Source organism: Ammospiza nelsoni, chromosome 1 (genome assembly GCF_027579445.1).
Source record: "Ammospiza nelsoni isolate bAmmNel1 chromosome 1, bAmmNel1.pri, whole genome shotgun sequence".
NCBI classification, from domain to species: Eukaryota; Metazoa; Chordata; class Aves; order Passeriformes; family Passerellidae; genus Ammospiza; species Ammospiza nelsoni.
Window position 1 is genome coordinate 120,283,240 of NC_080633.1, and position 17,407 is coordinate 120,300,646.

Genomic DNA, 17,407 nt, shown 5'->3' on the forward strand with positions numbered 1-17,407 from the left:
CCTGACTTTGATGGCTGTATTCTGATTTAATTCATTAGAAGCATTAATGTTATTGAAATTATTTCAGGAAACAATTTTCATTCACTGTCCTTAACCTGTTGTGGTTTAAAAAGAGATCTTATTTCTTATGGCTGTGTGCAAGGCAGGGGTTGGACCACCCAATGGCTGTCACCTTTTCTCCTTGGGCTCTGGACATCATGACCCCATCACCTGCTGTGGCACTGATGGCAGGCCAGAGCACGAGATTCAGGTTCAGACAGGATCACAAATCCAGACATGCCAGAGTTCAATTGTTACTTCCCTCAGAGTTTTGGTTGGGCAGTAGACAGGAGGGCTAGAAGCAAAACTCTTGCCTTGAGCCAGTTTTGGATTGCAGTTGAGGATGGCAGGTTTACATCACTGCTCTATCTTGGTTTGATACTAATCTTGATTTTGCAGTAACTGTGCAAAAGCCACAGAGACATAATTTTGATGACACAAGAGGAATTTTTATAGGTTGTGTTGATATTCAATGAAGAGGTAATATTTCATTGCTGCAGGGTAGCTATGTTTGCAGTGAATCAAATGCAAATAAACTTCAGGCAAATGCTTGCCAAACATTTGCACTGTTAATTCTGATGCTTTTATTTTAAGCATGAATAGATTTTCCCTGCACAGGTTTAGGTTTTCACTGACATTGGAGAAAATCAATGAGGGTTTTAAACCAGAGAGAAACAGACAGTGAGTTTCTTTCTTTTCCATTTGTTCATGTGTGTGTGCACAGACATTGAGAAGGACCTCGCACTGTGGGAAGAAGCAAGGCTCTCAAGAAGCCCTGGTGTCCAGCATCCCAGTGTAGTTACCTCTGACCACCAAGGCACTCTTCAAGCTGCACAGGGCCCAGCCCCAAGGCCTCAGGTGCCAGCTCCAACAGGGAAGAACGTTCAGCTCCAAGGAAGCAAATCGCCGCCGCTGCCCACCAACAGCAGAACACAGGTCTCCAGTGTCACAAACAGCAGTGCACAAACCAAGAGGCCAGCAGCTCCAGGGAGCAGACCTATGACCCCAAATAGCTTATTGTCACGGCCTCTTACCCCTAGCAACCAAGGAAATAGGGAAGGCATTATTAGCATTCAAAGAAGCAGATCTTTGTCATCCAAGAGCCAAATGGGGAGGACCCTCAGTGCTGCTTCAGGGCTTTCTGTGCAAGTGAGTGGAGATGTTGTTGGAACTGTCACTACTCAGAGAAACAGTTTATCAGAAGTAAGATTTTCAATTTAATGTTTTTGCTATGTTTAATAATGCCAAGACTTGATTGCATTTTATGTTCAAGTAACATCAGTATACCTAATGTAACTTACTGTGCTGAAAAGAACTTGAAATAGAATGATCAGAAAATTAGCAAGGAAATACTGCTCAGCTTTGAGAGGTACTCATTAGAGAATGTCAGTATTATTACAGAAATCATACTGAAACACTTGTGTGCCCCAAATTTACCATGAGCTCGGTAGGGCTTTGCCTGTACAATGCATAGCAGTTTTATTAGCATTACAGTTTCTAACAGGTGCATATCTCTGGAATATAAAAAAAAAAACTTTATCTAATCTTTATGATCCATGATATTTTTTTTCCTGCTGCACTGGCAGTGCATGATATTTTCTCGATCTACTTTTTATTTCATGTTTTTGGGCAATTGGAATGATTAGATAGGCATCACTGAAAGGACAGGTTTTTCCCAAGCACCAAACTGAATGCAAGAGAAAATGTCCAACATTGTTGAATCACTGTCTAATACTGTCTAATACTATATGCATGGTATCTAGGCTAATTTGCAGCATAAAAAATTCCTGTCACATATTATTGGCTTTATAGGACTAGTCTTTGTTTAAAACAAAACAAAAGAAAAAGTTAAAGTACCTTGTAAATTCTGAGTAGGATTCTCCTCTGCTAACTTTAGCTGCCTTAAAGATAATTTCAGTGTGTGGGCAGTGGAAATAAAAGCACCTGTGAAAGAAAACCCCTGCTGTCTATCTCTATACATGCCTTACAAAGGTGAGTCTTTTCTCAGGATATGCCAGTCCTTCTATACTGACTTGAGAAGGAACTATGTGTCTAGACTGCTGATTTTTTAGTGGTGGAATATGTTGGTTCCCACCATTATTACCAATCTCTTTGTAATCCATTTGTCAAAACCTGGAGACCTTTTTGCCAAGACTGAAAATAATATCATACCTTTAGATTGTTTCTGAGGAGTATCATCTGTTTTAACAATCTGTTGGGTGTGACACTTGATACAATGTGTTATCAGTCTCATGACTTCTAAAGGAAATTTCAAATGTTGTTTATGATAGTGTTGCTTAGGGTTGCTTTTAGAAAAATTAGAGATTAAATACTTAGTATAACTCTTCAATTAATTATATGACATCCTTTATTTGTTGTGAAGGAAAGGAAATGAGGCACAGACTATTCTAAAATTTGGGGAAGAAATCTTACTTCAATTTGGTGGTGAAATAAATACTCATTATTTTGGTGTTTGAATGACAGTGCACTAATCCCATCACTTGAGCTGTTTCTTCACTTAGAATTAAATATCCAGATTAAAGACATGAGGACTGAAGGTGACTACAGTTCTCCTGAAAGTGTCTTCACTGCCAGTTGATATATTTTCAAGCCACGTTTCCCATTTAAAAAAAAAGAAAGACAATTTTAACAATTTTTTTTTACCAAAAAAAATCACTTAGTGTTCTCTTTTGAAGTATGGGATGTGTTTGTGTGTTAGAATTTCCTCTCATACCAGAAAATGAGAATTGAAATTAATTTTTAACTAAAATATGTTCAGAAGAAATGAAGGGTTTTATTGTCTCCCAACTAAATTCTTGACCCCTCTTTTTCTTCTTTTTTAGGCAGTCTTGTTCTTAAGTGATACACAGTCATGTGATGCCAAGTAAAATGATTGTATATGCTCATGAAACTATGTGTATGTAATGTGTGAGAGATATCCAGTCTGCCCACCACTTTTGATATTTCCTGTAAAAAGGCAGACAATTAAAAATGCTTTCTTCCTGAGCCTTTCTGTAGCTATGGTAATAATAAGCAAGAGTTCCATTTAATTTGCTGTGTCTTGTTACTTCTGTTTGCTGATGGCTCTCACAGTAAGTGTCCTGTTATGCCTTTAATATATGTATATATTTGTCTCAAGAATTTTAGGAAGTGAGCAATATTATTATGCTATTTTCCAGTTAGAATAGCATGTCCAGATTCAGCCAGCAACCCACTGTAAAGCTGATGTTAAACCTCAGCATTTCTATGCAGGATCTTATCCTCTGTTAAAATCCCTTCTAGAAGTGACAAATTCTTTTCTTTCTCTTTGCTCACTGGGTACAATAGTACTTTGGCTGCTAGTGACCCAGCTCAGACCCTATTTATCCTTTCTGACATTCACAAGTGACCTTTGACATAATGGAAACTCAGCTTGGGACTAGCTCTGCTTCTAAAGGGAAAGCTGATGGTACGAAGCGTTCACGCTGAAGACCAGGTTGGGAAGGCCCATGGATATCAGAAAGAAGCTGATGGAGATGTGGCCAATCTGCCACTCCCAGCCTCATTTTTGAAGTGTTATACTAGAAGCTTTCAAGCTGTCTTTTGCTCACTTAAGTTCCTGGTCACTTAGAGAAGTGGATTTAGACAGAACATACCCAGGAAATACGTCTGCTCTGTGACATTTTTTGCCGTGTTAGACATTTCCTCCCATTTGTGGTCATATGATTTCACTTTCTTGTGTCACAGCTTGTCTCTGACCATGGAGATATATTTTAAAAAGGCAGAGATGGTTTGGGGTTGGAGAACAAGAGTCCTGCCTGCCTTTGTACTACTACAGATCACAAACATAAAAACTCAAGGCTGATACTGTAATTTATTTTGCAACTTTCATTGCAGATTTTGTATCCTCTTCCTGTATACAACCAGTAAAATAAAAGAGGGGACATTATCTTTATTCTTATTAGCCTTATGGTCTCAACTGGGAATTTCTACTGGATGTAAATACACTGTGGTTATATTGCCAATCCTATGGAAGATACTATGATAAAATTTTTTGCAAATAACTCTGCTTCCTTACTTTTAGGTGATGTTAATGGAATTAATCAGTAGAATGTTGATATATATTTGATGAGAATAAGTCAGTTGAAAAGAATGTGACTACTGGGTGCCAGGAGCATGTTTTACCCTAAGGAGCTTGATACACTTATTTATTTACTTGCTTATTTGTTGGGAATTTTAACATATCTCTCAATGCCTTATGTATGCCTCCTAGATTGTAATGTGTTTCAAAGTAACATAACAAGTCTAAATAGAAAAGTATTACTAATAAATACAATTCAAAGTTCTTAAGCTTTAGTAAAGTTCATGCTGCAGCATGGGTGGTTCAATCTTGTTACAGCACAAATCTTAAATAATTTGGCAAGTACTTAACATATTAGCTGTTAAGAATGTTTTGGGGTTTTTTAATGCTCAAGACTTATAATGACCTGAGATTTTGTGGACAAGTTTCTGCCTCCTGGCACACATAATATTACTAAGTTCTAACAGGTGTGTTTTATTATCAGCTCTGTTGAAGGCTGAATTGAATTATAGCAAAGAAATGCTACCTAGAGAAATAGTTTTATTATCTCTATAAAGGTAATAAATCAGGGTTCCAAATCTTTTGGCAGAGATACTTTTATGCATGGTCCTAATCCTTTGGTGTTTTGTATAAATTGGCAAAGGAATGTTGAACCCTGCTTATCTCTTTAGGATGGATTCCATTAAAGTGACACAATTCTGTGATAATTGTCAATAGCTGTTGAGATGAAAATACCACGGACTCCCTTGTTTGCCATATCATTTTCTGAACAGAAGAAATTTTGCAATCATTTCATTTATTCAGATAATTCAAAGTGGTATTCAGCAATCCTTATTAGTCTTATTAGTCTGTCATGTTGAGAGCAGGAAAGTTTGTCTTATTTGAATATAGCCTTGATTAACAAAATTTTTACTTCAATTTACTGGAGTATAGAGCATAACTTGTGATGAGGACTCTCTTTTTGGTCAGATACTCTCATTCTGTTCCCCTGCCTGGCTCAGGACTTTGCTCTGTGTTTTTGGAAGATTAAAAAGTGTGTGGATCAGTGTGAGAGTCACTCATCCCTACTGCAAGAATCCTGTTCCTTGAACAAAAACATGTTCAGTGTTGTAGGCAGCAACCTTCTCCAGCACAGCACATTGGAAATGGCCATACATGAGTGAGGCCTGAAGCTCCTGCCTGAATTTACTGCTGGCCCATGGCAGCAGTGTTTGTGAATTTTTAGCACGTTACTGACAGAATTAATAATTTACTCCCAGTGAGCTAGATCTTGATTGAGCAGCCTTCAGTCTCCCTAAGCTGATTTAAACAAGCCTGGATTCTGTATTTAAATCAGATAGCCTAAGAATAAAATTTATGTTGCGATACAATTTAAATATGTAGATTCTCATTTCAGCTGATGTAACACAAAACAGGGTTATTACCCCCCTTTTTTTTTCAAGAACATATATAAATCTGGCCAGTGATTTTATGATATCTGGCCAAGGTTAAAGTTTCCTTTATAGACTAAACTTGCATGTTTGAACTGCCTTTGAAAAGAAAACTGTGCATTCCAGTCTCATCTCTCCCCATGAATATTTCAAAGGAATGTGTCAAAGTATTTTATATGTCTGTTTGTATACCTGTTCACATACATATATGTCTGTCTGCATGAAAAAATATTCTTATACGCATACATGTAAACATTATATTAAAAAGTAGCCAATTTTAAAACATTTTCAAAAGCTATATACAGCTGCATATGCATTTTTAACCATGTAAAACATTTATACTTTGATTTTTTACATTTAACATGTAAACTTTTACATTTTGATGTTTTAATGGTATCTTAGAAACAAAAGTTTCCATAACATTTTTCTTCCTAAGCCTTCTCCTTATGCAGCAAAACCATAGGTTCTAAATCAGGTGTCAGATTCTTGTACTTATTAGACTAGAAACAGTGAAAATTTTGACAGATCAAAGCCTCACTTAAGCAAATTGCATTGAAAATGTCTGTTCAGTGCAAAAACTTCAGGATCAGATGTAATATCTGCAATTTTGTCTTGTCATTGCATTTCCAAGATGAGTATGTATGTATCTTACATATCTGTATTTATAGTGGAGAGGCAGTGAAATAAAGCCCTTCATTTTAGTGTGTTTGGGTTTGATTTTTTTTTTTTGTTGTTTCTTTGTTTGGTTTGTTTGTTTAGTTTTGGTTATGTTTTGGTTTATATTTTGTGGGTTTTTGTTTGTTTTGGGGAGGTTTTGTTTGTTTTGGGGTTAGTTTTTTGTTTGTTTATGGTTTGTTTTGTTTTGCTGAATAGATTAAAAAAGTTTCCAACGAGCCTGCGCATCCTCTACATTTTGGTTTTATTTCACAGCAAGTTGTTTATTTGTTTTTAAAGGCTTTCTCCTGTCTAGTTAATTGAGGCTAGTGTTTGCTGCAGTCTTCATTTGTGCAGAAAAATTATCTGTCATTTTATCTAAAATAGATCTGTTTGTGGCAGGATGAATTCTTGCAACAGCTTCAACTTGCTCATCAACCTTGGATATTGCCTAGTGACACAGAAAGTGAAGGAGTGGAAGCTGACCAAGACAAATGTAAGTATATGTGTAAGGACCAGATAAAATGTCAAACCCCTCAACTATACTTCTATTTTCCATTTCTTCAAATACTGTGGAGATGTCATGCCTGCTCTCAGGAGCTTTTCTCACAAATACCAATAACTTATTTGTCTGAAGGCTGAACCTTCTAGGACTGGTCTGCAGAAGCTTTCCTGTAGTCACTGAACAATGACAAAATGATGACAGAACAGTTTACTTAAGCTAAGTGAAACAATTTGTCCTGATGTGTTAAAGTAGCTGTTCCAGAAAATAACATGAACTTGAAAAAGATAATCTGTTTCATAAATCTGTATTTACCAGCAAAAAAAAAGCAAAGTAAAAAAACTCCAGGTCTGAAAAGTAGAGCCTCCTTCCTTAGGTCTGACACTCAATTATCTGTATTTTGCTTACATTCTTTGTAATTCATCTGTATAAATAGAAGTTCTTAATCATTACAGTAATACTTAATATCATACACTCTTCGAAGTATTTGTCTAATCATGGAATGGAGGGTCAGCAGGATCAGAGCCTAAATGGCAGAACAAGTAACAGGCTATAAATTGCAATATTCTCAAATTGTAGCAAATTCTCCCTGCCTACAAGGTACCTGTAAATGATCTTACTGTTTCACATTATCTCTCTTAATTCGCAGTAGTTTTGTGATCTTCAAGGGTGAATATGCAAACTGCTTCCTAAGATATTTTAGGTGATGTACTTGAAAAAGAGCAGATGATTTAATCAACATGTTTAGAAAACTCAATCCTGGTTTAAACATCAAGAGTTAACATACGAAAAAGATGTTTTCTTTACAGAAGGGAACAGTTCTGTAAGGGATTAAGGATTCATAAGAAACATGCCAGATAAATGGATTTTTTTAAAATTATGCCACTTTAAATAATTGTTTTTTACTCATACATCAGTTTCACAAATTCATACATAGCCCAGAGTTTGACTAAAATTTAAATTTACACAGTGAGATCCTAAAGAGCATGTGCAGGTCTTTTTGAACACTAGTAAAATGTTACAATGAGATTCTGTGCATCCATCTGATTTTAGTCCAAGGCTGTAAGTCCAATTTGACTTGCACCAGAGCCTTTCAGTTGCCTTTGAGCTGAAGCTCACCTTAGGTGGCTCAAGAGAGACGCTGGGATCTGCCTTTATGTCTATGCAATTTTTCCTCAGTATTTTCTGTAATGAATTTGCAGTCCCACAAACATTGATAGGACTGGCTGTGCACACACACAGTGTGTGTGACCAGGGAAACTGATGCTCCAGGACATATCAGATGCACCATGGTCTTGTGTAGCTGCTGTACTGGAATTGTGTGGGTGTGAGGACTTGTGAGCACCCAAAAATCTTGTGCTATAATATTCCAATAATATTACAGGTCATTGCAATTGCCCAGAAAACAAAGTGGCGAGTTAAATATTAAAAGCATGTTGTTAAGGTCAATGTCCAAAAGCCTCTTCAGCAGTGACAGACTTGAGCAATTGACCATCTCCCTCAGAAGCCTGTTCAGTCTTCACCCTCTCAGTAAAGGAATGCTCCTGATGTCAGTCTGAATCTCTCCTGGCACAGCTTTGAGCCATTACTTTGGCTCAAAGTGTTCTGTCACTGAATACCAGGGAGAAGAGATCAGGGCCTCTCTCTCCACATGCCTTCCTCAGGAAGCTGTGAAGTCAATCCTCAGCTTCATTTTCTCCAAACTAGACAAGCCCAAATCCTTAGCTGCTCCTCACAGGTCATTCCTTCACCAGCTTTGAGGCCCTCATCTGGACCCACTCAAGGGCCTTCACGTCCTTCTTAAATTGTGGTGCCCAGAACTGCACACAGTGCTCGAGGTGAGGCTGCACCAGTGCCCTACACAGTGGGATAGTCACCTTTCCTGAGCAGCTGGTGGTTCTGTATTTGATGCACCCCAGGATGGGCTTTGTCCTGTTGGCTTCCAGGCCATGCTGCTGATTCTTGCTGTGCCTGCTGCCAGCCAGCACCTCCAGATCCATTTCTGCAGAGAGGCTCTCCAGCCACTCCTCTCCCAGTTTATACTTTTGCTTGATATTAGTCTGTCCCAGCTGCAGAATCTGGTGTTTTGACATGTTAAACTTCATGCCATTGATCACTGTCCAGTGTTCCAGTCTGTGTAGATCCCTCTGCAAAGCCTCTTGTCCCTCCAAAGAGTCAGCAGCACCTCTGAGTTTGGGATCATCAGCAAATGTGCTAATGGTGGATTTAACTCCTGCCTGCAGGTTGTTGGTAAGTGTTTTGACCAGAACTGGCCCTAGAATTGATCCCTGGGGAACACCACTGGTGACCAGGGGCCCCCTTGGAGCTCTGCCCTTCAGCCAGTTCTTCACCCAGCACAGCCTGCAGCCACTCCTCCCACAGCTGGACAAGTTGTCCTGAAGGATGCTGTGAGGGACAGAATCAAAAGTATTCCTAAAGTACAGAAAAACCATGTCCACCAACTTCCCTCCATCCATCCATCCATCCATCCATCCATCCATCCATCCATCCATCCATCCATCCATCCATCCATCCCCAACTGGTGGGTGACCTTATCACAGATGGCTATCAAGTTAGTTAAACAGGTTGACCTCAGTGTAGTTAGCTGGTGCACCCTCATATCACTGTTTCTGCTACTAAAACTAAAGGGATAAAACAGAAATGTTTTATTAAAGTAATACCTCCTGTAACTGAAATCTAATAGTGAAAATTTTTATTAAAAGTAACTAAGGATGGTAACATCCCTGTCTGAGTTTTTGTGCTAGTGACATTGTCAAGAAAGCGCAGAACTGCCACTGCTGACAAAGAGAAGCTGCCAATTCCTGGTTGTGAAGTGGAGCCAGCAAGGAGCTTTGGCACACTTGCTGTTGCCACTGCTTGTAGGTAGACCAGCTGGCAAGATTACACATAATTTTTCCCCCCGAAGTAATAAATCTGTGCGGGTATTTTTTGTGTGATTTAGTGTTGAGAAGGCCCAGGAGTCCATAATTTGTGAGTTTGAGCAGAAGAGCTGCAAAATTAATCTTTACAATAGCAACACCTGTTCTTTGACTTAGCCTTTGATAAATTACATGTGGATAATATTTACCACATTCTTTGACTACTTTGGGATAATAGCAGCCAGGTGTAAAGCTAGTTTTTGGTAGTGGGAAAACAATGCAGAAAGAGAAACTGTGTGAGTCACCTTGAGTTCTTTAAAAGTAATATCGTCTGGTTAGAGTTTTAGAAGAAAAAGAATGAAAAAAATAAGAGGGGAACAGTTCCAAATGTATTCAGATGTAAGAGTTTAGAGAGACTATTTTCAAAGTAAGTGATAACTGAACAGAACTGGGTCACTGGAATCTCAGCATCTCTTGACAAGCATCATTTGCAAAACAGATACAACAGCGCATATCTCGTCTTATGGAAATAAGATCTTGGTTCTCAGTTCTTGTACCTCAGACTTTACATTTTAAATTCTCCAGGCTCTCTGACAGCATTTTAAAAATTTATCCTTAGCATCAAGTTTCAATGATAACTAGAAGTCAATAATTGTTAAACCTTCATACTAATTATGACAACGTTTTAAATCAAATAGCTACTCACATAAAAGAGTTAAATTATTCCAGCTTAAGAGATTTTTTATGTTAAAGAAGGAAAGAAAAATATTTTGAAGAAGCTTTGTTGATTTTTTAGCATACTCCTTCCTTTTCTTCTTTGTGCACTTAATTAAGTTTGTGGCCATAGATCAGAGAAAGAGATCAGGTATAATTATTTGCTCTTGTAATGTACATTTTGTTATTAAAAATAAAAATTAAGACGTGCATTTTAAGAGCTATTATAATTTAGAAACAAAATCTTTTCTGCTTGCAAAATGTGTTTTCCTTTGAAACTCTCTACACAATGAGAGATGAAAATTGTCATGCAGCATGATCCAAAATCAAGGACCTGTGGTGTCCTTTTAGAGTGACTAAAAATGTCTCTAGACAGAACCTCATGTGTGTTCTTCCTCTGTGATTCTGGAGACAGTTCCCCATTATTATCTGCAGTAGTTTGCTTGTGTGCTGATTCTCTGTGAAGAGTTTTCTTAGAATGCATAGAGATCATTCTTGGAAAAAGGAGGGATCTGGAGAAAATATTTACCACTTGCATAATCCTTCAGTTTGATGAAAATTCTTTGAGCTGGCAAGAATAGATTTTCCTCTTTATGGGGTACTGATGCACAGAAACAGAAGAACCACCACCAGCACATTTTTTAGACAGCTTTTATGAGAAGAAATTCATCCCTTTCAGGGGTCTGACAAGAATCTGCTTGAATTTTCCCTTGAGAAAAAGACCTACAAAGATTGAAGATTGGAAATTTCTAAGTATCACTAGCTTCCAAGAACCTTGAAAAGACAAAAGACAGGGATTTTGGTATAATTTGACCTGCCATCTCTAGTCTTGGCAAGGATTGCTGCCCAAAACACTAAGTCTGCTTTCTTGGATGCCAAACTCAAGAAGTAACCCATACAGCAGATTTCTCCAGGTCACACAGCCTTGGACATAAAGGGTCCCAGCCTCCAGTCAGTCCATCTAGCAGATGTACATGATAGGTGAATGAAGTAGACTCTTGAAAAGCTTGCTACTTGGTTAATCCATATTAAATATACTCACAGAACATTAAGGACTGGAAGTTACCCTTAAGGATCGATCATCTGTGTAAAAACATTCCTTTGTGCTAATCTGCTTAAGGCATGCCAGTTTCTGTAGTTAATGGCACACAAAGTTGTGTGTCTATTATCACTTAATTCCAACTTGCCAAAAGGAGCACTAGATGCTCATTTCTAGCTCAGTTGATCTGGGGCAAGTCTTGAACTCTTGCCCTCTGACCTGTGGGTTTTGCTACTCTTCATCTGCAAACTCTTTGCTAAGGTTGACTGTGAAAGGTCTACTGCTGATAAATCAAATGTTCATTGGGAATAAGTGGGATTTCTACTCCATTCATTCTTGCACTGGTCTTGAAACTCTGCAGTCAAAGACACTCTGCTGATGACTTCAACAGTTGTTGAAGGAAACCTTCATTTTCCCATTTGCACATCTGCCTAGGGAAAAAAACTAAAAGAATGAAAGATCAGGGTTTTTGAAGACTTGAGAAATTCAGACTGTCTTCTAGTAAAATTCCAATCCATACAGTATTTGTCCATGGGTAAAGTTCCTTGCACTGAGTAAATTCACATGCCAAAACAGTCAATTTATCCTAATTATGCAAGTAAGTTTTCCTAAGATTTGGAAGATTGCTTGGCCAGAGTTAACAATAAGGAGGAATCTACTGTTGGAATAGGTTTTTGCTGTGAAAGTTTGCTTTTGCTAGGGCCAGGTGCTATTCAGTATGAGTAAGAATGACAGAATCAGGGTTAGAGGAGCAACTATTGATTGCAGGCATCTATGCAAACACATTCCATTTCTGTCATTCAAATTCAGCTGTTTGTATCTGTGCTCTGCTCTGATAGAGCATTGGAGACGTCTCTTTCAGTGGGTTTGAGTTTAGGACAAGGCTAGATGTGGTTTCTCTAGAAAGTAAGGTGCTTATCAGGCATCACTCAAATGTTACTCAATTATATGTCTGATTAGTAAGAGCATAATTGTTGTAGTTGGCAGTTTTTCTCAGTGAATAATAAATTCACTATAAATACACACTTTTTTTTTTTTTTTTTTTTTTTTTTTTTTTTTTTTTTTTTTTTTTTTTTTTTGTCTCACAAGTGAATCTGTCCCAAAAGTAAACTTTTGGGAGACTTTTATCCCAAGTCATGAATCTTCTGCAGATGTTGATGTCCTTCTTTCCTTTAATATTTAGAGAGTGGTAATACAAACTGCAGTAAAAAATTCATATCTCTCCCTTCCATGTAATCTCTGCAGAGGGTGTCATAAAGCTTTTGTCTGCTTGGGATATGAGTTATTTACTAAATTTCTGCAGTATGCACTTATGGTTATTAAAGAATGTTGTCTCTCATGCCTGACATTGGCTTGCCTACATATTTAGCTTGAGACAGTTCTATGTCCTCTTCAGAAATAGGACACCAGAAAGGGGATTGTGCTTCTTTAAACAGAATTTCTCCAGGCCTATTGGATTGTCTTGGCTGGATGTCTTGTGACACTTGTGGCTGAAGCTGCATCACTTCATATAACTGTTTTCTGAGTCTGAAGGTAGATGAGAACAATTTTCTAGCATGGTAACCTGCCCATTTCAATTTAATTATTTATTGATGGTGAAACAAATGTAGAGATTCACATTATTTCTACTAGAAGTCAGATGACTTTTGGACAGTGAGTGGTGAGTTCAAATGCAACTAGAGAAAGTTGAAGTTAGACTCAAGTTTCCTATTTTTTGAATGGATGTGCTTAAATACAAACCTGCAGTAATCTTCTTATATTATTAAGGCTTTAAGGCACATTGCTTTATTTATCCTGACTAATATTTGGTTTCACTTTGGAAAAGTTCACATTGGACTAAATATTTAGTATGGGAAGGGAATTTTCCATTGCAGGGAGTAAAAAAAAAAAAAATTAAAACCTGTTTTAGTGCAGAAAGCTCTTTTCAGTAAAGCTTCCAAACCTACAGATATCTTTTTCTACAGCTTTCCTTATTATGCTAAACTTGGATTCCCAATGACATTTAATGTAATAAAAAATGACACTGTAATTTAAAAAATGGCCTAGAGAATTATCAGGACACACATTAGGTAAATTAAAAGCTGGTTCAATGAGGAATCAAAAACTTGAGTTTCTAATGGGAAGATGTAGATGAATGGGGCTCATTAGGGTCTGATAGGTTTGGATAATGGGTGGGAAGGACAAGTTGAAGTTATTAAATGATATGAATCCCCTGGTATAATGGCCAGATTCCAGTAAAATGCACTTTATTATAACCAGATGAAGTATATTTAAACCAAATGAAATATATCTGGCACCAGAGAAACATATCTGTCTCTGCTGCAGAATAATGAGGCTTTGTCCTGGAAAGCAGTGACCTAATGGATTTAGGATGGTCATAGAAGATCATCTCAGTGTGAGCTCTCAGCACAATGCTGTCACCAAGAACGGTAGACCATTTCTTAAATGCCTTAGAAGTTAAGTAGCAAAGTAATTATTCCACATAATATCAGTAAAAAAAACCCATAGGTTAGGTGTCTTTCCATTAAGACAGATTGGGATTGCTCAATGGATTTCAGGAGGTGATTAAAAATGACCAGCATTTGGGAAACCCTGTTAGGAATTTGCCTCACTCACATAAAGGCATTCAACCAGAAACTTCAGAGATAACACGATTGCTGTAGATAGATGTTTAAATAAAAAAGATGGATCAAACTGTGACAAAGGAAATTAAAAGTTCTGTCCTAGCAAGCAGGAGCTTCAAGTGTTATAAGCAAAAAATAAAGGACACAATGAACTCAAAGCCATTAACATGTGGTTAACTTCTTAAATTAACTCCTCCAGATAAGACCAGTCCCTGGGTCTTCTGTGGGTAACAGTCACAAGAAGAATCTGCAAATGAAACAGGCTTACACATATTTGCTTTTCTTTATCCCACCATAAGACAAGTCCATTACTTATAGATCAAAGTGTGGTACAGCTTGAATATCTGCTAAAAAAGCACCTCCAAGGAAAACAGCTGAACATTAGGTATAAATGACAAAAAGCCCTCAACCATATAAAGGTAATCAAGGATAAGAATTGTTGCTAAGGTTTCCTAGGCTTTTTGTCTTGTGTTTTGTTTGTTTGGTTAATTTGTTTTTGTTGTTGCAGAGGTTTTCATGGTATGTGCCTTGCTTTGTTGGTTATCAATACAGAATCACATACAAATTCCAGGTTTATCATCTGACAAAATGAAAATTATTCCAATTGTATTAAATTAATTAGCTGGAGACAATGGAAAGAATTTGTTTCTGCCAAGTTTCTTAAATCTCCCAGAAAGGGCTTGCATATTTAAATGTTCAAAAGGAGTGAAACTGCTGTGCCTGATTTCCTGCAGTGTTTAAAAAAGGAGAGGTGGAGGCTTCTTAGGTAACACACAGATCTTTGTGCAGTCACCAGTACAATTAAATGAGGTTGAGATGTTTATTTCCGGTTCATAACCTCGATTCTCTCACTGGATCTATGTAATAGGTCCAGTTACAGCATTATATTTTCTACAAACTATGGAGAGGGCAGGTTGTGTTCCAGTCAGCAACATTTGCAAAACAGTCCATTGCAATCTGCATCTGTAAATATTTTTTAAAGCTAAATTTCCATTTGCTTTGGGGAAGGTTTTCAACCTGAACACAAGCAGAAATTAAAACATTGCTATCTCAGCTTATCTGATTCATCACAGGTGAATATTATATTCCATGTTTTATGAAACACAGACTACTTTTTGCAGTCTATTACCACTATTGAAAAAGAAGTAGCAGAAAAAAACCCCACAAAACCACTGAATAATTGGAACAAATAGTATAACTAAGGGCAGTGTTGTTTGCTTCTGAATGTTTTAGAAACAGCAAAAAATAATTGAGATTCCCTTACATACTGATCCACATTGCTTATTTAACTGTGAATTCAACATAATAGAAAACTCTTACAAAATGAAAACATGGTGAAGGATTAATTTTCCCTTTTCTCCTATTTTTGTGTACATTACATTTGAGCACTAATATCTGTGTTTTTCTGTTTGATTTCACAGGTTTGTGAAATCAGTGGAATTATTGAAGAACAATTTAATAAAAAACAAAAATATGGTGATCAAAACTACACCTGAAAAATTGCTTTAGTTTATACATAAAAAAATTAAATAAAGTTATTTTTCTAGTATCAGCAGCACATGAGTGAAACTGCTCTGATATGAGGATGCTGTAATGCACTGAATGAGACTATTTACTGTGGTACAGTGGCCTTAGGAAAGAAGGGTAATTGTCACCTTTTAGTATAAATTTACTACAGTATTTTTTTTTAGTTTATACCCCTATTGTTTTGGATTGACATTTGATAAGCTAAATTCTGCCTGACCAAAACAAACTTTGCCTAAAGATTGTATGTATTTTAACTTGTCTAAGGTTTTCTACTCCTTATATTTTTGTAATCTTTGCTCCTTTTTAGATTAATAAACATTAAAGTATTTGCTGCATCTGCCCATGTGTATGTCCCATTCAGGTCTCACAGAGAGCTGGCTGTTCACTCATAGTCACCTGCAGAGAGAGGTCAGACAGGGGAATGAGTGAAAGAGTATGTGTGGGTAGCAGAAACAGGTGCTGCTCGTGCTGCATAGCTTTGTATTGAATTTATCTTCTTTGATCTTTAAAACAAATAAAGACTCTGTTAAAAAGGGGGACATAATAAGGAGTGGTGCATGCATGCAAAAATAAAGCACCTAAAAGGAATTTCATATATTATGATAAAGCGTTAGTTACCCATGTGAATTACTGAGACAAACTTGCTGTTTAAAATATTCTATCTGGTGTGTGCTGTGTGCTTGGAACTTTAGAGAATGTGTTAGCACAGACATCAAATGAAAGGAAGTGGCAGTTGGATTTACTGATTTCATTTACCTGTTAATTCTGTCAAGTGTGTTCTCAGTTTCCTCTGTCTTCAATTATGTATGCTCGGGTCCTGTATCTTTGACAGAATAATAAAATGAAATTGCTTGCAACTATTAAAAAATACAGTATTACAAAGCATCTATTTGTTTAAGAAATAAAAATGAGTTGTCTGTCATAAGTGTTTCATAGTGTGAACTTTTTTCTGCTGTCTCACAAATGCAGAGTGCTAAATACACAGAAACACTATTGTCTGTGTTAGTCATGAGTGAGTTAAATGGAAGTTAACATTGTGGTGAACAAGTGTTTGCTATGTGTCTCATCATAGTGTACAGTTCCTATATGTAAAATGTTTGGCATACTGGGGTAGTGCCTTTAAGTTCATTTCAGGAAGGTGCTTTGTTAATTTGTCATCAGTAAAGGAAATCTGTAATGCTGTGTGCATTTGCAATATGCTTGAAGGCTCGTTTCCATATGGGGGGGTATATTGTCATTGATTAGTCAGTTGTGCTCAGAAAAGCATTCCTGTGAAACTAATGTCTCCTTTTCATGAGTTTTATTCTTCCTTAGTGGCCCTCATTTCACATTTTACCTTAACTTTACTGAAAAATATAAAATAGGATTGCCTTCTTTCAGTTGCTTCACTCAACATCTGCTAAGCTGCATGCTTTCTGCTTCATGTCATTACTGGGTGAAATTATGACTACATTTAATCCTTGGGAAAAATTTCATTGACTTCAGGAGAACCAAGATTGCTCACAACAAGTTGAGAAAGAAATTGGAATTTGGCAGCATCTTAATTCTAGAAGTTCTGGCATGTATGAGAACTTGAAGACAGTTTTGGCCCAGTAGGGCAGAGATATTTGGTCAGGGATGTGTCTGGTTTGAAATTTTGGTTACGGGTGAAGAAGTACAAGACAGGCTTTATTCAGAAAGGCAGAATATCAATCATGTCCCTGGTATTCAGAGCGGAAAAAGGCTTTTCAGTTACAGATATAGTGAGTGCACCAAGAGTTGTTAGAGTGATTAGGAATTTAGCACATGCTAATTGTACACAAGTATCTCAAGGTGTTATAGGATGGCTTGGGTGGTCTCAGTTGTAAAAGCTGTGAAGCCCTGAGCTCCTGAGATATATGGCTGTTTTTGGGACTGGCCAGAACAATGGTATTTTTCTGGGACACTTTCTAAGCTGAAA

At 37.2% G+C, this 17,407-nt stretch overlaps 1 protein-coding gene across 1 annotated transcript in view; it reads left to right on the forward strand.

The window, feature by feature from the left end:
* Nucleotides 1-16,332, forward strand: part of C1H8orf34 (chromosome 1 C8orf34 homolog) — a 149,345-nt gene extending 133,013 nt beyond the window's left edge. Inside the window, exons 12-14 of the mRNA XM_059476374.1 lie at nucleotides 764-1,242; nucleotides 6,586-6,679; nucleotides 15,363-16,332. Of these exons, the coding sequence (XP_059332357.1) occupies nucleotides 764-1,242; nucleotides 6,586-6,679; nucleotides 15,363-15,370 (581 nt within the window). The 3' untranslated portion in view covers nucleotides 15,371-16,332. The remainder of the gene's footprint in view (nucleotides 1-763; nucleotides 1,243-6,585; nucleotides 6,680-15,362) is intronic.
* The last annotated feature ends 1,075 nt before the right edge of the window (nucleotides 16,333-17,407 follow it).